General features: G+C 39.2%; 1 protein-coding gene across 11 annotated transcripts in view; it reads right to left on the bottom strand.

Annotated features, from left to right (window-relative positions):
* The window catches only part of GPR156 (G protein-coupled receptor 156), an 87,392-nt gene that overhangs the window by 37,053 nt on the left and 26,212 nt on the right, over window positions 1–24,127 (bottom strand). For all 11 annotated transcript variants that reach the window (XM_070242741.1, XM_023623692.2, XM_001502458.4 and 8 more), the window contains exons 2-3: window positions 22,050–22,517; window positions 21,624–21,760 (exon numbers count right to left, since the gene is read on the bottom strand). In XM_070242741.1, coding sequence (XP_070098842.1) covers window positions 21,624–21,760; window positions 22,050–22,145 — 233 coding nt within the window. In that variant the 5' untranslated portion in view covers window positions 22,146–22,517. The remainder of the gene's footprint in view (window positions 1–21,623; window positions 21,761–22,049; window positions 22,518–24,127) is intronic.

The raw sequence follows: 24,127 nt of genomic DNA, 5'->3' as shown, positions 1-24,127 counted from the left end.
CAACTTCGCAGATGATACTAATACTGCTGGTCCAGGGTCACATTTTGATGAATAAGAGTTTGTCTTAAAGGATGACTAGGAGTTTGTCAGCTAAATAATGAGAAGAGTCAGGAAACAAGGAAGAACATGAACAAAGGCATGGTGATGAAAGTGCATGGTGTGTTCAAGGATTGGCCATTACCTTGTATGACAAGAGTACAACTTAATTTAAAGGGAATATGCAGAAGTTGTAGATTAGGGCCAGACTACAAAAGATCTTACATGCTTACCTAAGGAGTTGTGTAAGCAGTAGAAATCTGTGTTTGAAAGCCAGGTCTGTGTTTGAAAAAAAAAAAAATGTTGGCAAGAGGGTAGTAGCTGAATTGGAAATGGGCAAGACCTGTTAGGGGGCTACTGCAATAATTCAGATAAAAAGCAGATCAGGGTTACACCAGAGCAATGGAGATGACAATAAGAGACAGATTAGGAGACATTTCAGATGTTAAATATCTAAGACGTGGTGACTAACGGGATGTGTATGGAGACAAAGGAATTCAGACTGAGGAATGGATGGATAGTAGCACTATTAACTGAGAGAGGAAATATATGGAGGCACAGAAAGATTAGTGGTAAGGTATGAGTCTAATTCTTGGTCACCGAATCTGAATTGACTGAGGGATGTCCATCTGACAATATCAACTATGAAGTTAGAAAATGGGATTCAAAAGAGGCAGGGCTTGGGGACATGTCACAGGAGGGATTAAGACCGAGGGAGGGGTATGGCTTAAGAAGTAAATCAAGACTGGAAGCCATTTAGCATTTATCAACGCTAAATGGGTAGGTAGAGGGCAGGAGGCAGTGAAAGAAGCTGGTAAGCAGCAGAGAGGCAAAACCAGGGTATTCATTTATGGTCCAGTTAAGAAAAGAGAAGGTTTTGGGGCCGGCCCCATGGCCTTGTGGTTAAGTTCAGTGTGCTCCACTTTGGCAGCCCAAGTTCAGTCCGCTTGTCTGTCAGGGGCCATGCTGTGGCGGTGGTCACATACAAAAAGAGGAAGATTGGCAGCGGATGTTAGCTCAGGATGAATCTTCCTCAGGAAATAAATAAATAAATAAATAAGAAAAGAAGAAGGTTTCAGAAAGGAGGAACAGAGGAGATGGTTAAGTGTTACATGGCTTGAGGCTAAACAGGATGGAGTCTAAAAAGAGATCAGTTGATTTAATGACCATGGCAAGGGCCATTTCAGTGGAATCAGGAGATGGGCTGAAGAATGAATTGGAGGTGAGGAAGTGGGGGTGACTAGTGAAGACCACTCTTTCAGGAGGTAATAGGAGGGAGAGGGCTGGGGCAGTAGCTTCAGAAAGAGGCATGACCAAGAGAAAAATTTCTTCCAGAGACTTCAAAAGTCTCAAGAGGAATGCCAGTAGTTTTCAGGGATTAATCAGTATTTATTTGTGTGCCTGACTCGAACTATACAAAACACAGAAACTATTTGGTCAAATGCCCCCAACCCATTCATAGGGGGCAAATTGAGTATTGTACTCACTCTGATGTATTTCTCAATAAATTCAGAGGCACATAATTAGTCTTCTTGTTTTTTGGTCTCTGAGCACTCTCCGTGTCCCATTATTAGCAGCAGAAGATCCCACTGTTATTCTAGCTTCTTCCTTTTAATAGATTTAAATAAGCCCTTTATGTGTTTTGGACTCTCTTCAAAGGTGCTTCTCAAAGTCTTTTTTCCTATTTTGTACCTAATCTGACAAACTCTGTGGGCTCCCTGCTCTCCTCTGGGGAGCTTTTTACATTCTTTGAGTGATGTCCTTTTCCCTCCACCGTGACTGTCGCATTTTTTAAGTGCTAGGATTTTTTTTTTTTTTTATTCTCAGTTACTCTTTCCCTAATGCTTCCAGTAAAGTCTCTTAAAATAGTCTCCAATCTTCTTATGACTTCCAAAAGCCTACCTTTCAATTTTCTCCTAGTTAATACCCACATTTTGTCATACTTTCCTTTTGAACATTGAACAAGTAAGATAAATTCTCTGGGCTTATGGATTTAAGTGCGTTATGATTACTCACATTAATTGGCTCACCCATGGTTACCTCCTAAGACCAACTCCTGGTCACTAGGCGAGAACCACAGCCAGGTCATTTTCTCTCACTGTGGGTGGTTTGAAACTTCCTGTTATAGGGAAGTTCATCCTATCAAAAATCCTTATTAAAAAGCTCACCTCTACCTCTTGATCAGATTAGGCTCTTTATAATTCACATTTAGTTCAATTTTTAATATCTGGCATAATTTCTAAGTTTCTAAATCTTTAACATGTCTATATTGGTATCATCAGCTTGGTCACTGAGTCTAAAGCACTTGTTCTCAAACATTGGAATCACCCAGAGAGTTTTAAAAAAAATTGCTGTTGGTCTTCTACCCCCAGATATTCTGATTTAACTGGTTGAGGGTAAAGTCTGGGTATCAGGATTTCAAAAAAGCTCTCTAGGAGATTCTAAAGTGAACCAAGTTTGAGAAATCATTGGTTTAAAGATAGTCCTAAGACAAATATCTAATTTTCAAATTTGTCAAAGAATTTGAATAGACACTTCTCCAAAGAAGATATACAAATGGCCAATAAGTACATGAAAAGATGCTCAACATTATTAGCCATCAGGAAAACGCAAATCAAAACCACAATGATTTGACTAAAATCAAAACCACAAAACCATTTTACACCCATTAGGATGGCTAGAATCAAAAAGACAGATCATAATAAGCATTGGCAATGATGTGGAGAAATTGGAACCCTTATACATTGCTGGTGAGACTGTAAAAAGGTGGAGCCACTTTAGAAAACAGCTCAGCACTTAGGTAAACACAGAGTCACCATATGACCCAGCAATTCCACTCCTAGGTATATCCCAAGAGGAAGGAAAACACTGTTCATGCAAAAACCTGCACATAAACGTTCATAGAGCATGTGATTCACAATAGCCAAAAAAGTGGAAACCAGATATCTATCAACGGAGGAATGGAGAGACAAAATGCAGAATATCCATATAACGGAACATAATTCAGCCATAAAAAGGAATGAAGTACTGCTTCCTACTACAACATGGATAAACCTTGTAACCATTATGCTAAGATTCTGCTAGGTGAAAGAAGTCAGACACAAAGGACCGCATGTGGTACGATTCCATTTAAACGTATTGTCCAGATTGGGCAAATCTGTAGAGACAGAAAGTAAACTAGTAGTTGCCAGAGGCTGCAGGGAGAGACGAATGGGGAGAGACTGCTAATGAGTATGAGGTTTCTTTTTGGGGTAATGAAAACGCTCTGGAATTAGACAGTGGTGATGATCGCCCAACCTTGTGAATATACTAAAAACTACTGAATTGTACACACTAAAAAGATGAATTTCACGATATGTAAATTATATCTCAAAAGAAAAAAAGAGGGGCTGGCTCCACGGCCAAGACGTTAAGTTCGTGCACTCTGCTTTGGTGGCCCAGGGTTTCGCTGGTTCGGATCCTGGGCGCTGACATGGCACCGCTTGTCAAGCCATGCTGAGGTGGCATCCCACATGCCACAACTAGAAGGACCCACAACTGAAAATACACAACTATGTACTGGGGGTTTTGGGAGAAACAGGAAAAATAAAATCTTTAAAAGAAAAAAGAAGAAAAGAAGAACTCTATTCCTACTGTTATCTTATGTGTCAGAGAGATTGTTCCCCATGGAAATCTGAGAAAGTCTCCCTTTGCCAATAACATTTCCATTTTACTCTTGTTTGTTGTACGTCTCACACAAAACTAGGCCACTCTTCCTTTTTCTTCTGAGAATCTGAAATCCAAGGTGAAGTCTCAGAGTGTGCCCAAATGAAACATCTGGCTTTGGTCACATAAGGAAAATAAATAAATTCTTGAGAAGGAAAACTAGATTGGCAGAGTCTCCACTGAATGAGAACGGAGCATTCTGCAGCCCGGAAAGGAGAAGGTCAATGTGGATGTGAGTGAAACCTGTTAAACTACTAAGAGATCTTGAGTTTGGTAGAATGAAATTCTGGAATACTTGAAAGAGAGGACACCACTTAAAGGTCCCGATATGCAAATTTAGGACATGAAAAATAATGTTACAACTTCACAAAACAGGTAGTGATTTAAGGATGAACCTTATCTTCCAAGAGATAATGTAGGCATAAAATAGAGTTTTAAGCAAATGGCCCCACAATAGATTATTTGACCAAAATGAGTTACTACTAATAGGAGTTTCTGTTTCTCTTTAAAATATAAAAAATTTTTAATTGTTGCAAAATACAATAAAGTTACATACAATAAAATAACAAAAATTATCATCTTAACCATTTTTAAGTGTACAATGCATTAGTGTTAATTATATTCACACTGTTGTGCTACTAATTTTCAGAACTTTTCATCCTATAAAACTAAAACTCTATACTCATTAAACAACAATTAACTGAACATTAAGTGAAACTCTGTACCCATTAAACAACAATTCCCCATTTCTACTTCCCCACAGCCCCTGTGGTCACCATTCTGATTTCTATTTCTATGAGTTTGACTATGCTAAACACCTCATATAAGTGGAGTCATACAGTATTTGCCTTTTTCATGACTGGTTTATTTCATGTAACATAACGTCCTCAAGGTTCATCCACATTGTAGCATGTGTCAGTATTTCCTTCCTTTTCAAGGCTGAGTAATATTCCATTGTATGTGTAGACCGCATTTTGTTTATCCATTCCTCTGTCGGTGGACACTTGGTTTGCTTGTTTATCTTTTTTTGGGAGATGAACCTAACCACTAAGGTTGACATCCAGAGGATTAACCTGTCTTCTCCTAATGAGGTGCTTGGTATCACTATCAGAAACACAAAGACTGTCAGAATCGGGGCTCAAATGGTGGCTGTAGAGGTTATACCAGAAGAGTCTGCTTTCAGGAGTGTAGGCAGACTCACAAGATTAAGACACGGAAACCAGATGCCGGGAGCACGAAAGCAAGAACAAGCAGTGGTAACTTAGGGATTGAACATGCCAAGATGTCTAGAACCAGGAGATCATTCCGAGGAAGAGAAATAGAGAGAGAGTCAACAAAGGAGTAAACTGCATGAGAATCAAGCAGGGTCAGGAAGTGCAGCAAATCAGCAGAGGCCACAGCAAGTGAGGGGTGGCCCAGAAAGGCCCAGGCTAGCACAGATGTCTAATTCTGAGGTCTAGGATTCTGGCAGGCACTGGGCCACCAGAAAGGAATGAACAGACTCTGAATAGGCACAGGGTGCTCCTCTTTAGCCTCGGCCCCAGGGCATGCTGACCAGATAGAGAGAGGAGGGAAAATGAAAATAGATAGACCAGACCCAAGATTTGTACTGGACTTTGGAACTGACTCCCAGCATCCAAAAGGCTACTCTGATTTCCATCCAGGCTGGTGTCACTATCGCCAGGGGCTGGATCTGGTGAGGCTGCAGGGCTATCTTTGCAGTGGGGATGCTTGGGGTCCAGAAACTGTTAGTTATGGCATGAAGGTTGCAGTGGGGCCTGCTATAAAACGAATTTAGCACTAATTTGGAACACTTATTTTCTTGTGCCTAAAGTCAAAGTATGCCCAGATTCTGGGAAGGGGGCCAGTTGCAAAAAGAAGAAGGGTATAGGGGTTAGATGATAGCTCTTTGCAATCCTAGGATAGTCGTTCAATGTGAAATTTCTCAGGATGGGAAATAACTGTTCAGATGCTACATAAACCATATCACTAGTTTGTTTTTCTTTTCTCTTTTTTTCTTTTAAGGAGTTCAGAGTCTATAGGTACAAATGTGTAGAAAAAACCAACACGTTTCTAGAATTATATTCACTGATAAGCTTCTCTAATTTGCCAGTTCTTCTGTGCTGAGGCATGTTTTCTAGCAAACAAAATGCACTAATAAATCTATCAGGGGCAGAAAGGCAGTGGGAGACAGCTGCAGCACAGCATCCAGGAGTGACAATGATTAATTCCTACATCTGCTCAGTCAGATAGAAACAAAGGTCACTGTGCATAGATTAGCATCCTGATCACCACCTCCTCCCATCACACGCACGCACGCACGAATAGCATCTTTCACCATCGATAACAGCAAAATCCAAAATGCCTGAAAACTGTGTACTATCTGACACCCCCCCGCCCAAAGCAAGCTCTTTAGTGTATTGGAGATGGAATAAGGCATAGAATATGATCAAAAACTGATTAACGTCAGATTACTGTCCAATCTTGTTAGCATCCAAATTAAGTGAAATTCTGATGCTCAGCTACATTTCTGAAAGCAAAGCGAACGGGAAATTTAAGAACAAATCTTGATGCGATAATTTGATCAAAGTAAGAAAGGCTGTTATGGTGAAGCAGTGAAACACGTGGACATTTGGAATTATGTAAAGAAGGTATTTGGAAGTTGGCTCTGTCTTCATGTTCAACAGTCCCTCGAAGACAATGCCACTTTCTATTCATGACTCCTACAAATGCAGGGCCCTGACAGGTTGACTTTTTTTTTTAAATAATCTTGGGCTAGGAAAGGTATTTTTTAAGTGCACAAATTATAAATATTTAGCTCAGTGAATTATCACAAGGAAGATATCTATGTAACTATCAACCAAGTGAAGAAAGAAAACATTACAACACCTCAAAATCCCCACTCCCATAATTATTACCCTTTTTTCCTCCCTATCTTGACTTGTAACATTATACTTAAGTTATGCCTGGTTTTGAAATTTATATATGGGGAGTCATATAGTACACACTCTTTTGTGGATGGCTTTTTAAAATTGATGTTTGTAAGATTCTCCCATGTTGCTGGGTGTAACTGTAACCCACTCATTTTCATTGCTGTATAGTATTCCACTGCAAGAATATATATATATATATATATATACACACACACACACACACACACACACACACACACACATATATATATATATATATATATATATATACATGACTTACTTATTCCTTCTACTACAGAAGGACATTTGGGGTGATCACAAATAATGCTACTGTGAATATTGTTTATAGAACTCTTGGCATAAATGTGCATACACTTCTCCTGGGTATAATTTAGAGTGAATTTGCTGGCTCACAAGGTATATGTGTTATTTTAGAAGATATGCCAAATTATTTTCCAAAGAGACTGCACCAATTTGCACTCTCACCGTGAGTAGATGAGAGTTTCATAGCTTCACATCTTTATCTCAACATTATCTTTAGAACTTTAAGTCTTTTGGTGTATATCTTGTAGTTGTAATTTGCTTTACCCACTCATAGGCAACCACTAATCTACTTTCTGTCTCTAAAGATTTGTCTATTCTGGACATTTCATATAAATGGAATCATCCAATATATGGTCGTGACTGACTTCATTCACTTAACATAACGTTTTGAAGGTTCATCCATGCTGTAGCATGACTCAGGACTTCATTCTTTTTTATTGCTGAATAACATTTCATTGTATGAATATACCATTTCACTTATCCATTCATCAGTTGATGGATATTTGGGCTGTTTCCGCTTTGGGGCTATTATGAATAATGCTGCTATGAACATTCGTGTACAAGTTTTTGTGTGGACATGTTTTCATTTTCTTGAGTATATACCTAGGCATTTAATTGCTGTGTAATATGCTAAGTCTACATTTAACATTTGGAGGAACTGCCATATTGTTTTCCACAGCAGCTGCACCAGTTTGCACTCCCACCAGGTTCCAATTTCTCCACATCCCCGCCAACACTTGCTATTCTCTGTCTTCTTGATTCTAGCCATCTTAGGGAGTATAAAGTGGTATCTCATTGTGGTTTTGATTGCATTTCCCTCATGGCTAATGATGTCAAACATCTTTTCATGTGCTTATTGGCCATTTGTATATCTTTTTTGGAGACACGTCTATTCTCTGTTCATTTTAAAATTGGGTTATTTGTCTTTTTATTACTGAGTTATAGGCATTCTTTATATAGTCTAGATACAAGTCCCTTATCAGATATATAATTTGAAAATATTTTCTCCCATTCTGTGGGTTCTTTAACTTTCTTGATGGTGTTCTCTGAAGCACAAAAGTTTCTAATTTTGATGACATTAAATGTATTTATTTTTTGTGCTTGTGCTTTTGATGTCACTTACTGATCTCCTCTTGATAAAGAGGAATTCTTAATTTTTTTACTACTATCAATGGGGCCATAAAAAAGTCTTATGCAGTTCACCTTTGCATTTACAGTAAAACTATCCATTCTATTTTTCAATGTCCAAGATATAAAATCTTAAGGGAGAATATTTTCCAGAAAATAATATTAAAAATAGTTTGTCTCTACTGATAAACTGACATGTATCCTCCTTTTGGATGTCTCCTTTTTGGCTTCTTAGAAACTCAAAGATAATTTTTTAAACTTTTACTGAAGAAAAAAGCACATAAAGAAAAGCATATGTATTATATGTACAATTCAGTAAATTTTCAAAACTGACACACCTTGCATCCAGCACGCAGATCAAGAAACAAACCTTAGGGGCTAGCCCCGTGGCCAAGTGGCTAAGTTCATGTGCTCTGCTTCAGCAGCCCGGGGTTCACTGGTTCAGATCCTGGGCACAGACCTAGCACCTCTCATCAAGCCATGCTGCAGCGGCATCCCACATAGAAGAACTAGAACGACCTACCTCTAGGATATACAGCTATGTACTGGGGCTTTGGGGAGGAGAAAAAAAAAGAGGAAGATTGGCAACAGATGTTAGCTCAGGGCCAATCTTTCTTACCAAAACAAACAACAAACAACAAACAACAAAAAACCCCAAATGTTACCAGCATTCCAGAAGCCTTTCTCTTGCTCTCTTCTGTCACTATGCTCCCCATTTCCCCTCAACCTGCAGGGTAAATACTATCTTGACTTCTAATATCATAGATTAGATTTACTTTGTTTTATATCTAAGTTGAATCATATAGGATATAGCCTGTGTGCCTGGCTGATTTTGCTCAAACATTGTTTTTGTGACAGCCATCCATATTGTTGGAACATACTGTAATGTATTTAGTAATCAAACTGTTAATGGACAGTTGAGTAGTTTCCAGTTTGGGCCTATTATAAATAGTGCTGTTAAGAACATTCTAGTACAGGTATTTTGGTGAATATATGTATGCAATTTTTGCTGGAATTGCTGTGGCATAGGGTATGAATATGTTTAGTAGATTCTGCTGAACAGTTTTCTAAAGTGATTGTAACAATGTACACTCCCACAACAACGCAGGAGAATTCCAGATGCTCCTTGTCTTTCCCAACATTTGGTTTGTCGGTCTTTTTTCATTGTAGACATTCAGGTGAGTATGTAGTGTTATCTCATTGTGGCTTTACTTGGCATTTCCCTGATGACTAATGAACACAAAGACTCTTCCATTTGTCCATTGGCTACTTGGATATATTCTTCTGTGAAGTAGCTTTCTATCTTTGTGTTCTCTTATCAGTTAAGAGTCCTTTATTCTGGATAAAAATCCTTTGATGATACATGCATTGTGAACATATTCTCCCATTCTATGGCTTGATTTTTTCCTCTCCTAGTGGTATCTTTTAGTGAACAGATGTTCTCAGTGTTTACATAGAACAATTTAACAGTCTTTCCGTTTACGAATGGCACTTTTCATGTTCTATTTAAGACATATTTTCCTGCCCCAAGTTCATGAAAATATTCTCCTATACTACCTTCCTGAGTCTTTATTATTTGACTTTTGCATTTAGATCTACAGTCCACCTGCAAATGATTTTGTTAGGTAGGATCCAAGTTGCATTTTTTTCCCCAAGTGGCACTGACCCAGAACCATTTTTTTTTTATTAGAAAGATTAGCCCTGAGCTAACATCTGCCGCCAATCCTCCTCTTTTTGCTGAGGAAGACTGATCCTGAGCTAACATCCATGCCCATCTTCCTCTACTTTATACGTGGGATGCCTGCCACAGCATGGCTTGCCAAGCGGCACCATGCCCCTACCTGGGATCCATATTTTCCTGCCCCAAGTTCATGAAAATATTCTCCTATACTACCTTCCTGAGTCTTTATTATTTGACTTTTGCATTTAGATCTACAGTCCACCTGCAAATGATTTTGTTAGGTAGGATCCAAGTTGCATTTTTTTCCCCAAGTGGCACTGACCCAGAACCATTTTTTTTTTATTAGAAAGATTAGCCCTGAGCTAACATCTGCCGCCAATCCTCCTCTTTTTGCTGAGGAAGACTGATCCTGAGCTAACATCCATGCCCATCTTCCTCTACTTTATACGTGGGATGCCTGCCACAGCATGGCTTGCCAAGCGGCACCATGCCCCTACCTGGGATCCAAACCGACGAACCCTGGGCCGCCAAAGCGGAACATGTGCACATAACTGCTGTGCCACCGGGCTGGCCCCCCAGCACCATTTATTAAAAAGCGTCCATACATGCTTGGCTCTGTTTCTGGATTCTTTCTATTCTGTTTCATTGGTCTATTTCTCTATCCTTGGCCCCAATAGCATTCTCAGCAGGTCTTAATTACTAGCTTTACAATGAATCTTAATATCCAAAAGAGGAAATCCTCTCACCTTGTCCATTTTTTCCAGGCTATTTTTGGCCCTTTGAATTTCCAAATAAATTTGAGAATCAGCTGGTTGAGTTTTACCAGAAAACAAAAAAAGTTCCTGGAATTTTTATTGCAATTACATTGAATCCATATATCAATCTGGGGAGAAATTATATCTTTACAATATTGTCTTCTAATCTATAAATATAATATATCCTTCATTTATTTAGAACTTTAACTTCTCTCAAAAATGTTTTATGATTTTCTATGGAGAGATACTGCACATCTTTTCCAAGTGTATTAGTCAGGGTTCAATCAGAGAAACAGAACCAGTAGGAGATTTGTCACAGGCAATTGGTTTACGCAATTTTGGGGGCTGGCTAAATAGTCTTAAATTCCACTTTTAGCCACTTCTGTTCTCGAATTAAGGCATCCCAAGGAGCATGACTTTACTTAAGGGAGCGCTGTAAGTACCACATTTAAATGTTAAAGGTCTATTCTCAATAAGTTTTCCTGTTAAATGTAAGTCAGGTCACGTCATTCTTCAGTTCCAAACCCTACAATGGCTCCTCATAACACTTGGAGTAGATGTCAAAGTCATCACATTGACTTACAAGATCCTACATGAACTGGCCACAGTCACAGGTCTGACCTCATCTCCTACGCTCTGCCTCATTTACTCTGCTCAGACACACTGGCCTCCTTGCTTTTCTTTGAACACTAGGTATGCTCCCACCTCAGGGCCTTTGCATATTCTGCTCCCAGTGCCTGGAATGGTCTTCACCTTACGATTTGTTTCCTATGCCTGTCAAGTTTATACTCAAATGTTGCCTTCTCAGTGAGGCCTTCCCTGGCCAAACTCAAAAGCAGCAGCTATCACTCTGATATTGCTCATCCACTTTCCCTGTTTTACTTTTCTGGATTTATCACTAACATTCCATACATTTGACAATTTACTTTATTTACTTATTGCTTGCTCACCCCTCTAGGAAAACAAAATCCATAAGAGAAGGGACTTTTTTGGCCTCTTTTGTTCTTGATATAATCTCAACACGTAGAACAGTGTCTGGTACATTGCTGACTAATTCAACAAATATTTGTTAAAATAATAGGCAAATTTATAAGAATCTAATTACGAGAAGGCCTTCTGCAAGTACAGAACTCTGTGGCTAACAACGGCCTGACAAGACTGAAAGGATAGGTTAGAATGAAGGGATACAACCAGGAGGACTGGAAAACTGAGGCTCCGGATGTCTCCTTGGGCTCCTGGAGGGAGCAACCACCAGGAGGGAGAGAGGAGACCCACGGAAAGCACTTGCTTCCCTACAGCACAATTTTATGTAGAACTGATATGGTATTAAAGATAAAGAGTGCAGATGTCCATCTGCTAAGAACTTCACCTTTATCATCTTAGTCTATATTCTAGGCCATTTAATTTGTTCATTCAGGAAACATGGGGTATAGTCCAGGCACAACGGAGATACAAAGATGAATAAGATGTGGTCCTAAACTCAAGGAGCTCATTATCCAGTAAGGGAGACGGAGCCCTCCTCCTCTCAATCCAGTAAGCTGTGATGGGCAACGTGTCTATCTATAACAGTGGGTGCACAAAGGAGGGTGTGTCCATTTCATCCAGGAGTGATACTGATTTAGGCCTGACTGCTGGATGGACAAACAGCATCAGAGGGCCGTACAGAAACTACTCCTAAGCATTAACCCTGATCCTGCCTCATAAACTTTCGCTGACTCACCCATATTTCATCCCACAGCCAGTCCCCAAGAAAGACCTCACCTCTGTCCACAGTCCTAGATCTTTTCATCTCATTTCTGCTTTTCATCTCTTTTCTGGCATCATGGCTTTTGACCTCATGATGCACCACCTAGTTTTGGCTCTGTGCTCAATCCTTTTGGAAGTGATGACTGACAGAAGATCTTCCAGCTATGAACCTTAGCTTTCTTTTTGGATAGGGCCTTGCAGGATCTGCTCCTGGTCACTCTGCCTTATTCAGTCCTTGGCCCAGCAACACCATCTTCAAGTTGAGCTATGTGGGTGATAATTATTCCAGGCCTGACTCGCTTCCCTTCTTCCTTCTTGGCCAATAACCATGAAACTAAAGATTATAGAGAAGATCCCAGAAATCCTTGTAGGGGACAATATGAGTGCAAAGTTTCTCATAGCCAAAAAGATCAGTACTGCTTTCCTTTCTTCCTGTCACCTTCCTTCAGCTCCAATTACTCAAACCACAAAGAGGACTGACCTGAAACAATCAATACCAAAGGAGCACAGCTCCTACCCCTGTAGCAAAGCATTATTTTTTGAAATGCTATTTTTAAAAAAACCAGAATGTACTTTTTAGACTTGCTCATGTTTTTCCGCCCAGGTGATGCATTTGAAGCTTCCAGGAACCCTTAAATCACATTTTACACAGTATCCTGAGCACAGAAGGTGTTCAGCTCAGCAAATATTTACTACTGCCATTGATAGATGAATCTCACTCAGGTTTTTAGGAATGGAAATATAAAGGCTTTTATGAATGGAAAGACAAAAGAAAAGATGAGGATAAGTTTATCCTTCTCAAAAGGGTGGAGATCTTGAAGCCTTTCATAATAGTGGAAAATAATGGGAAACCTGGGGAGTACGACAATAACATGCTTGAGAACCATGACTTACACGGTATGTTGGATTTTCTGAGGGCAGAGAGGGCAAATAGAGCAGGGTACATGACGTATGTAACTCAGTTCTGCTGGGGCTGCCAGAGGGCCTGCACGAGGACCCTATCCAAGATGGAAGATGTAGGAGAGGGAGGAGGCCACAGGGATGGACACATTTCAGCCATTCACCAGCATCTGGGTCCCCGAGTGCCAGTCCAGCCCAGGGTGCAGGCAGAGGCGGCAGGTGCCTCCATGCACACTTGGCAGTGTTGGGAGAGGCAATCTGCCATGTGCCCTACGTGGCTCTGCACATTCCTGCTGAGAATGCCAAGAGGCAAGGACTTGGCTGCTCTTCACCCGGACCATTTCTTAGGGTTGTGTTTGCAGTGAGCAACCTTGAGGGATAAGTAACATCTCCCCACAAAGAACAGGCTTGTTACGACTCACTGTGTAAGTAGTGAATTCCCCAGGCTCAGGTTCCTCTCTTGCATGTGCAAGCATCCATCACGGGCCCTGCATCATCCTCATGGGACTTGGGGACATGGGAACCAGGACAAACCCAACATGAAGCTCTGACTGCTGCTTTTGCCATGAGTAAAGAAGTACTGCATCTCTGACCCAAGCATCTCATGTCTTTTGCTAGCATCCAGAAAACAGTCACAGGTTGATCTGTTAACTGATAAGTAGGGCAAAAGCTTATACTCTATGCAATTCTTATTACTCAAACTTCTGGATTTCCCAGACAGGAAAATCCCAGATACTGGGAATTAGTGTGGGAATGCCACTTTCAATTCCGAGAAATAACAATGTGTAAATTACAACTACCATCTACAATCATCACAAGTAATAGTGAATAAGCTCTCAGAATAAAAGATAGTTCTATAATTGAACAAGTTTAGCTTTATGCAGAACTGCTGACATTGCCCTTATTTTATGCATTTCAGAGGAGGCACCAGGAGAGCCACCCTTTGGGCCTGAAATATGCACTTTGCTCCAAGAATTATTATGGTCCTTTGTTAAACTGCATGAGGAATCCAGAAAAAAAGAATGCATTTTCCCATATCCATCTTTTCTAGCAAAGTTATCAGATGGGTTTTGGGTAACCAGCACGGCCCTTGGGAAAAGGATACCAGATATGGTGTACTTTTTTCCCTCATGAGAACCTTCTCACAAAAATAAGAATGTTTGCAGGCTACATTTTCAAACAGCTTTACTAACTGACATACAATAAACTGTACATATTTAAAGATATGATTTGATAAGTTTTGATAAATGTATACACTGGTGAAATATCACAATCAAGGTAATGAACGTACCTTTTACCCCCCAAATGTCTCCACACATCCCTTTGTAATCCCTCCTTCCTGCCCCTCTGTGCCACCTCCCACCCACCTGCAGGCAACCACAGATCTGATCTCTATCATTACAGATTAGGTAACAATAGATTAGCTTAATTTTCTAGAATTTTGTATAATTGGAATTATATAGTATGTAATATTTTTTGTCTGGCTTCTTTCACTTAGCATAATTTTGAGATTCATCCATGTTGATCCAAGTATCAATAATTCATTCTTTTTAATGATGAGTAGTATTCTATTATATGGATATTCCACAATTTGTTTATCCATTCATCTGTTAAATGGATATTTGTGCTATTTCCAGTTTAGGGCTATTAAAATAAAGCTGTTATGGACATTGGTTTACATGTCTTTGCACAGACATATCATTTCACTTTTCTTAGGTAAAAACCTCAGAGCAGAATGGTTGGATCACATAGTAGGTGTATGTTGAATTTTTAAAGAAACTGCCACACTGTTTTCCAAAGAGGTTGTACCATATTGAATTCTCACCAGCAGTGTATGCCACTTGATTTAGTCAGTGTTTTTAAATTGTAGCCATTCTAATAGGTGTGTAGTGGTATTTGTGGTCTTAATTTGCATTTCCCTAAGACTAATGGTGTTGAATATCTTTTCATATGCTTATTTGCCATCCATATATCTTTTTTGGTGAAGTGTTTGTTCAAATCTTTCACTCATTTCTTTTTGGAATGTTTGTTTCCTTGTTATTGAGTTCTTAGTGTTCTTTACATATTCTGGACATAAGTTCTTTATCAGATACATGATTTGCAAATATTTTCTTCCATTCTTTGTCTTTTGTTCCATTTTCTTATGATTCTCTTTCAAAGGGAAGATAGTTTTGATTTTAAGTCCAATTTATCAATGTTTTCTTTTATGCTTTGTATTTTTCGTATTGTATCTAAGAAACCTTTGCTTATTCCAAAGTCACAAAAATTTTCTCTTAAGTTTTCTTTGAGAAATTTTACAGTTTTAGGTTTTACAGTTAGGTCTATGATCCATTTTGAGTTACTTTCTGAATATGGTGCAAAATACAGATCAAAGTTCATTTTTGTGTGTGAATATCCAGCACTATTTGTTGAAAAGACTGACTATCCCTTCTCCACTGGATTGCCTTTGCACCTTTGTTGAAAAGCAGCTTCCCATATACACGTAAGTTTATTTCTGGATTCTATTCTGTTCTGTTGATGTATATGTCTATCTCTACCCCATACCAAACTGTCTTTCTTACTATAGATTTGTAATAAGTCTTGAAATCAGGTGGTCCTAGTCCTCCAACTTTATTCTTCTTTAAAATTGTTTTGGCTATTCTAGCTCCTTCACATTTTCCCATGAATTTTAGAACCAGTTTGTCAATTTATACAAAAAAATGCCAGCTGGCAAAAACATCCAAAACCAAGAGTGACAAATGTTGGAGAGGATGTGGAGAAAAAGGAACCCTCATACACTGTTGGTGGGAATGCAAACTGGTACAGCCACTATGGAAAACAGTATGGAGATTTCTCAAAAAGTTAAAAATAGAAATACCCTATGACCCAGCCATCCCATTACTGGGTATCTATCCTAAGAACCTGATATCAGAAATCTCAAGAGTCCGTTACACCCCTATGTTCATTGCAGCATTATTTACAATAGCCAAGACCTGGAACCAGCCTACATGCCCAGAAACTGATGATTGGATAAAGAAGATGTGGTATATATACACAATGGAATACTACTCAGCCATAAAAAAAGACAAAATTGGCCCATTCACAACAACGTGGATGGACCTCGAGGGTATTATGTTAAGCGAAATAAGCCAGTCAGAGAAAGACGAACTCTATATGACTCCACTCATAGGTGGAAGTTAGTATATTGATAAGGAGATCTGATCAGTGGTCACCAGGGAAAAGGGGGGTGTGGGGGGAGGGCACAGAGGGGGAAGTGGTGTACCCACAACATGACTAACAAAAATGTACAACTGAAATCTCACAAGGTTGTAATCTATCATAACATTAAAAAAAAAAAAAAAAAAAAAGCCAGCTGGGATTGTGACTGTGCTTGGGCTTAGTCTATAGATCAATTAGGGGAGAATTAACAATATTGAGTCTTCCAACCCATGAACGCAATATCTCTCTATTTATTTAGGATTTGTTTAATTTCTCTCAGCAATGTTTTGTAGTTTTCCGTGTACAAGTATTTCACATTGTTTGTTAGATTTATCCTAAATATTTCATATTTTATGATGGTATTGTTTTTAATTTCACTTTTAAATTATCTGTTTTTAGTATATAGAAATACAGTTGAGTTTTGCACATTGGTCTTATATTCTGCAACCTTGTTAAACTCATTTATTAGTTCCAGTAGTTTTTTAAAAAATAGATTCCACTGAATTTTCTACATAGTCAGGTCACCTGAGGGTAAAGCCATTTTAGTTCTTCTTTTCTAAACTAGGTACCTTCTATCTCTTTTTCTTACCTTATTGCACTGGCTAAAATCTCCAATGTTGAATAAAAGTAGCAAGAGCAGACATCTTGTCTTCTTTCTGATCTTAATGGGAAAGCAATCAGTCTTTTACCATTAAAAATGGTGTTAGCTATAGGTTTTTCATCGACGTACTTTGTTAGAGGAAGTTCTCTTCCATTCCTAGTTTGTTGAGATTTTATCAGGAATGGATGTTGAATCTTGTCAAATGCTTTTTCTCTGTTTATTAAGATGATCATACATTTTTTTTAGTTGGTAAATATAGTGAATTTTATATATATATATATATAATTATTATTATTATTATTTTTTTTTGCTGAAGAAGATTTAGTCTGAGCTAACACCTGTTGCCAGTCTTCCTCTTTTTGCTGAGGAAGATTTGCCCTGCTAACATCTGTTGCCAATATTCTTCTATTTTTGTATGTGAGCCACCACTACAGTATGGCCACTGACGAGTCGTGTACATTCATGTCCTGGAATGGAATCTGGGCTGTTGAAGCGAAGCACGCTAAACTTAACCACTAGGCCACCAGGGCTGGCCCCCAGGTGAATTATATAGATTGATCTTTGGGTGTTAAACCAACCTTGCATCCCTGGGATAAGCATCACTTTGTGATGATGCGTCTTCCTTTTGATATTTGGTTGGACCCAATCTGTTAAAATTTTGTTTAGAATTTTGGATTTATGTTCATGGGGGATATTAGCTTATAGTTAGGTTTTGATACCAGTGTAATGCTGTCCTCATATAATGAGCTGGGAAATGCTCCATTATTTTCAGTATTATAGAAGAGTCTGTGTAAAACTGGGAATATTTCTACAACAATACAGGCACAGATTAGCCGGGTGCTTCTGGCTCAGAGTTTCTCACAAGAATGCAGTGAAGCAGTCAGTCACAGCAGCAATCTTCCCAAGCTTGACTGAAGGAAAATCTGCTTCCAAGCTCATTCACAGTGCTGTTAGCAGGCCTCAGGAGATCTGTTTTCATGCTCACTGACATAGCTGTTAGTAAGCCTCAGGTCCTTGTTGGCTGCAGACTGGAAACATCAGTTCCTTGCCATGTGGGCTTCTCCACAGGACAGCTCACAACATGGCAGGTGGCTTCCCTCAGAATGAGTGAAAGTGAGCAAGTGGGAAAGATGGAAGCCATAGTCTTTTTGTAACCTTATCCCAAAAGCGACATCTCATTAATAAGCAAGTGAGCAAGTCCAGCCCATACTCAAGGAGAGGGGATTTCCCAAGAGTGACTATCAGAAGGTAGGATCATTGGAGAACATCTTAGAGCCTGCCTACCATAGTTGTTCTTAACATTACCTTATTATCCTTCTACTATCTGTAGAATCTTAGGTGATGTCATCTCTACTTTCCTTATTTGGGTAATTAAATCTTCTCTCTTTTTTTCCTAATCACTTGAGCTAGAGGTTAGTCAATCTTATCAATCTTCACAAAGAGCTTTGGTTTCACTGTTTTTTTCTGTTTTCTTTATCAATTGCCACTCTATTCTTTAATATTTCCCTTCTCCTGCTTACTTTGGGATTCACTGCTCTTTTATCCTCTTCTCTAAAGTGAATCTTTCTTCTTTTCTAATATGGATACAGTGCTATAATTTTCCCCTTAGTACTGTTTTAACGGCATCCAACAAATTGTGATATGTTGTATCTTCATTTTCATTCAGTTGAAAATACTTTCCAGTTTCTCTTTTGCTGTCCTCCTTGACCATGAATTATTTTAAAGTGTTCTCTTTAGTTTCCTAATTTCTCAGGATATTCCAGAGATCTTTCTGTTAGGGATTTCTAATTTAATTCCATTGTGGTCAGAGAACATACTCCATATGACTTGAATCCTTTTAAATTTAATGAGACTTTTTCTATGGCCCAGAATATGATCTATCTTGGCATATGTTCCATGTCTACTTGAAAAGAATGTGTATTCTGCTGGTGTTGGGTGTAGGATTATATAGATATCAATTAGGTCAAGTTGGTTGATAGTGTTGTTTGAATCTTCTATAGCTTTACTAACTTCCTCTTGTGGACTATATTTTAAAATTTTTTCAAAAATGCAGTATCTTCAACTGAACTTAAACATTACTACATTATTTTTATTTTATTAAAATATTTTTCTTCCTCTGGCACACGTACGCGTGCACACACACACACACACATACAATCACAAATTTAGAGACCACAGAACTAAAGGGAAATGAAGCATTTCATTGTGGTGCTGCACCTTTGAACAAATTTTATTATTTAAGAAAGCACTTTTGAAATCCGTTTTTTTTACCTTCCCTTGTCTGACCTTGTAAGCTACTTAATTGCACAATGTGTTTTTATTCGCAGTGCCTCTTAATATTTTGTTCTTTATGCCAAGTCATGTTCCACTGCAAGCAAGACAGGCAGCTAAATCCTTAATAGAATGAGAGAAATATAGGTGCTTCTACTTTAACAGTGTTAACAAGTGTTCCCATTTTAACAGGATATATAAATGCTTTAAAAACTTTGCATTCTGCAAAATTGTGTATAAAAATAATGGACTGTTGGAAAAATAGTAAGAGGCCATAACACTGGAAACATATTTAACTTTATAATGAGAACACCAATAAAAATAATAATTATTCCAATTAAAATACTAGCACTCGACAAATGTCTACTACCATTTGTACCCAGGATCACAGTTGATTTTTGCAAGATGTAGGTTCCTGAATCTGCAAGACATAGGTCCTTGAGGGCAATGTTATCCAATAGATGACACTGTCATCAAAATTAAAAATATGCTCTGGATCTGTGCTTTCTTCAACAATCAACTGTTTTTAAACACAAGGGAAATGTCTTCTCTGCTTCTTCATCTATTTCTACAGCTTTATCAGATCGCTTCATGTTGTAGGTAGGACACCAGTTCTTGAAGCCATTAAACCAGCTACTAGTTGCACTGCCATAGTATTCTTAGCTTAAGGCTTCCCTCTTTAACTGTAAGAAAGCTTGCCCCTGAATGCTTTAAGCCATTGATTTCTCTAGGAAAAAATCACATATGAACCAATTGTATTATTTTCTTATTTTCCAAATGTGTGTTAATTTGCATTATAGAAATGTGTTGCAGTTGAAAAGACTGTATTCCATAGTTCTCTAACCATGAAATGTGTGATATTCCTAGTTATTTTCTTGGCAGCAGCCACCAAAGGGATTTAAGTATCCTTCCTCTCAGAATCACTGAAAACATATTTACTGAGCACCTATTATGTTCTAGAGTCTGTTCTAAATGCTGGAGACAGTGGTAAGCACAAAAGACAAGATATCCCTGTGTTCACAGACTTTACATTCTGGTGTGGGATACAGACAATAAACAGGTAAACCAATAAATAAGATAATATCAGAGAGTTAGACCGGCTACAAAGAAAACAAAACAGGGTGATGATATATGGAATGAGACGTCAGCACTGGGTGGCCATTCAGTAGAGAGGTTACTTTAGATAAGATGATCAGGGAAGGCTTCTCTGAAGAGGTGACATTTGAGGCAAGGCCTATAAGATGAGTAGGAACTAGTCATGGGAAGATCTGGAGAAGACTATCAGGCAGTGAGAACAGTAAGGGGACAGTAAGTCAAAGACCCTGAGATGGAGTAGGCTTGGTGTATTTGAGGAACAGAACGAAAAGTGGCTGGGGCAACTTCAGAGCTATACTCAGAATGGAGTGCCACATGTCACTGTCATGCTGAGGTTGACCCAGAAGATCAAGTCACCACTGCTTAACAATTCCATGTCCTCCATGCCTCAAACGGCCAATGGCACTCCAAAATGCCTACTAAACACATCCAACTGACTGACCTTCATTTGAGTGCCAAACCCAGGCAATGGAGCACAACACACCTAGTCATGACAATGTGTAAGGCTGGAGCGGGGCCAGATGAGTTTGGCCTTCCTGCGGGAGTTGCTGAAATCTGATGTGGGCTCCATCCAGAAGTCAGCTGTGGGTCAGGGAGAGAGGGCTGGAGCAGGGCTTCTCAAGAGGTAGCTTGGGACAGTTGGGGCAGGATGAAGGTACAATGTTGGAGTGGGAAAGATGGGATGGGCCCTGAGGGAAAGCTCAAATAGCAGTGAAGTCAGGATTCTGCAAGTGCCTTCAGAAAAAAGTCCTCAATTTGTTTCTTTTGCCCACCCTGGGAGCCATGGATACTTGCCCCGATGAGCCAGAATTGTCTAGCAGAACAGCGAGCTAGCAGGGCTTCACTAATTTTGCAGAAACCTTAGCCCACCCAGACTGGTTCCAACTATGCTGTCCACAAACTTTAATGTTTCCTTGGAGTATTTCTCTACAGGCTCTCTGTTTTTAGTACAAATACCTCATCTTCTCAAAAAGATCATACCCTCCTTTACGAGGAGAGATTCTTCATTCTCCTCTTTGGATATCCCTGTTAGCACAATACTGGGCTAGATCTTTCTCCTTCTCAAGAGGAAATTGTATCGCAAGGCCAGGGCTATTTCACAGGGGAACTTCACACATAACTTAATGCCACCATAGGAGACAAGCTTTGCTGATACCACCTGTCAGCTCATCGTGCCAAAACGATACTATCACTCTGGGTTTCATGATTCAGGCTATAGGAGATGAGAAACTAGGCATGGGGCTGCTTACCTGTTCTTCCTGCAGCGAATTGTGAAGCCAAGAAAGAAGACTATTAGAAGAAGTCCACAGCTGAGAAAAGTCCAAACAGTACCCAAGAGGACAGGAGATAAGGAAGAACTGGTCTTACTGCCGTGGTGGGAAGAGGTCTGAGAATAGAATAAAGAGAAGCTGTCAGGAATGAAGGCTCTTCTACAGATCAAACATGAACTGCCCTATCATCACCAAAGCTGGGACACACATGTCCTGCATGAGCATTTCCTCCTCCTCCCCTCCCCCTCCTCTGCTTCCTCTCCTCCCGCTCCTCCTCCTGCTCCTCCTCTCTCTCCTTCTCCCCCTCTTTCCTACCACTGCCACCACCACCACGACCACCACCACCATCACCACCACCACCAAGTATATCTGAGCAGTCCTGACACCCCCTGGCTCCTCACTTACGATTGTTGTCCTGCAGAGATCATGAAGGGGTCTCCGATCCAGCTCCTGGCCAGGAAAACTGTCACACAATTCAGAGCAGTTTATTTCAGGCTCCATGTCATCACATGCCCCTCTTGGTGTGTGCTTATTTACAGTCTTGGTTACCCACTGGTTGGTAACCAGCAGATCTTTGACTAAAACATTCAAAGCTTTTCTTCAGAGGTGCCATTTTGGAGCTGGCTCCTGGCTCAGAATCTGGGATGAACAACCGATTCAGGTAGAAATGAAGGGTTATTTCACTAGGCTCCTTCATCAGACAGCTCCAGGCTCTCCTTGTGCCCTGCTGTCAGTGCATACCATGTGAGTCAAGAGTGGGCCTCTTAGTAACCATTAGGTTACACCAAATGATGATTCTGGCTTGCCACCAGATGGCAGTCACTGCTCCAAGTACTCTCACACAGGTGTCGAAGGAAAGGAAAGCAATTAAACCTGTTAACAAACAAACTATATATAAATTTTAGAAATTATAACTATATATTCTATATATATATAAACACAAACATACATATGTACATAAATGGTTTATTTATTACAGAGGCTTAAAAATATTTTATACATTTTAATTATGCAGTTATATTTTTTATTGTGTATACTTTATTATACATAACAAATATTTAAAACATAATATATTTAAATAAATATATTTTTAATAAATAATGCTTTAAAAACGAAGACAAAGCACATCTAACCATTTATAGACATAAAGCTCAACAGCCTCTCTTCAGATCCTTTTTATGGCCCAGTATTGTAAAAACTTCAGTTTATTTGTATGAGGTATATCTTCTTTTTCTCCCTACTAGGAAATCTCCTGCCATTCCAAGATCTTTCCACACAACTCATGGCTTAAGCTCTGTCTGATCCTGGGGGGCACTGGGCTGTCTGCGTGCAATGTCTGTCAGTCGCTCCAGCTGTTGTTCTCTCAGAGAGTGGAGAGAACTCCATGTCCAGCCAGCTGGGTCAGAGAAGGATACGCAAACCCTTTGCCAAGAGTTGTTTATTTGTTTTTAAGCTGTTAGACTGCTAGATGTAGGATAGGCCACTCAGGTAATAGGGAGAGAAACTGAGGAGCTCTAGGAATTCTTACAACGTGAGTGGAGTGGCCAGAGAAGGGTGTTATTTCCCTCAGAAGATGCTTGCAATATGAACACTGTGATCTAAAGAGAAGCTCTACGTTGGAGAACAAAAGTACAAATGTGGAAAGGTTCAAATTAGCTCCAGTAGAAAAGGCAGACATGCCCCTATTCTTTAAAGCTATGTATCCCTTAATGGAGAAAACAGATTTGAAATTTTACCAATGGGAATTTAAAAGAGGATGCCACTTCTGCTTTGTGTTTTTGAAACAGCTTGGCACAGTTTTCTTTTATTGTGGAGGAAAAAATATCAATTATTATTATTTCAATAGCCACTGAACATAGGACGAGTGTTTAAGCCAGAAACATAGTGACTGGTGTAGAATGCCGTCTTTGGATTCTGTGTGCTTAGGCAGGAACAATATAGCACCAGGTGCTGCCCATTCACTGGCTTCTCATATGTTCCTGAATTATTTACTAGGTTCATTACAATGAAATCCTGAGAGAACAAAAAGCTGCTCTCTCCTGTCAAGACATTTAAATTCTTGTGCAGTCTGGTCAGATGACTGAATGCAAAATTAAGAAGTAAAAATAAAAACATGACCATTTGCATCCTAATTTAGCTGAAATGTTAATTTCTGAAAAGACTGTTTTATTCTTTTTCTTTGTTTTTTAAAGCTGAACAACCCCCATTGTGCCTTCTGGAATAGAGCAATATTATAAGCCCTACAGAAGACCGCACATTATGATAGATTGGAAGATAAATTTTTCCTATATTGCCTTTTTTTATCAGACTGGCAAATAGGTACACGTATATTTGAATTATTATTAAGTCCACGTTTAGATATCCTTACATCATTTAGAAGTACACATGAGTGTGTATGTTTATATAAAACCTCATTTAGTTCTCACTACAACAGTGTCACGTGAGGTAAATGACATCAATCCTCATTTTCACATAAGGAAACC

Source organism: Equus caballus, chromosome 19 (genome assembly GCF_041296265.1).
Source record: "Equus caballus isolate H_3958 breed thoroughbred chromosome 19, TB-T2T, whole genome shotgun sequence".
NCBI classification, from domain to species: Eukaryota; Metazoa; Chordata; class Mammalia; order Perissodactyla; family Equidae; genus Equus; species Equus caballus.
The sequence above is the reverse complement of the archived record's forward strand: the minus strand, read 5'-3'. Positions and strand labels throughout refer to the sequence as shown.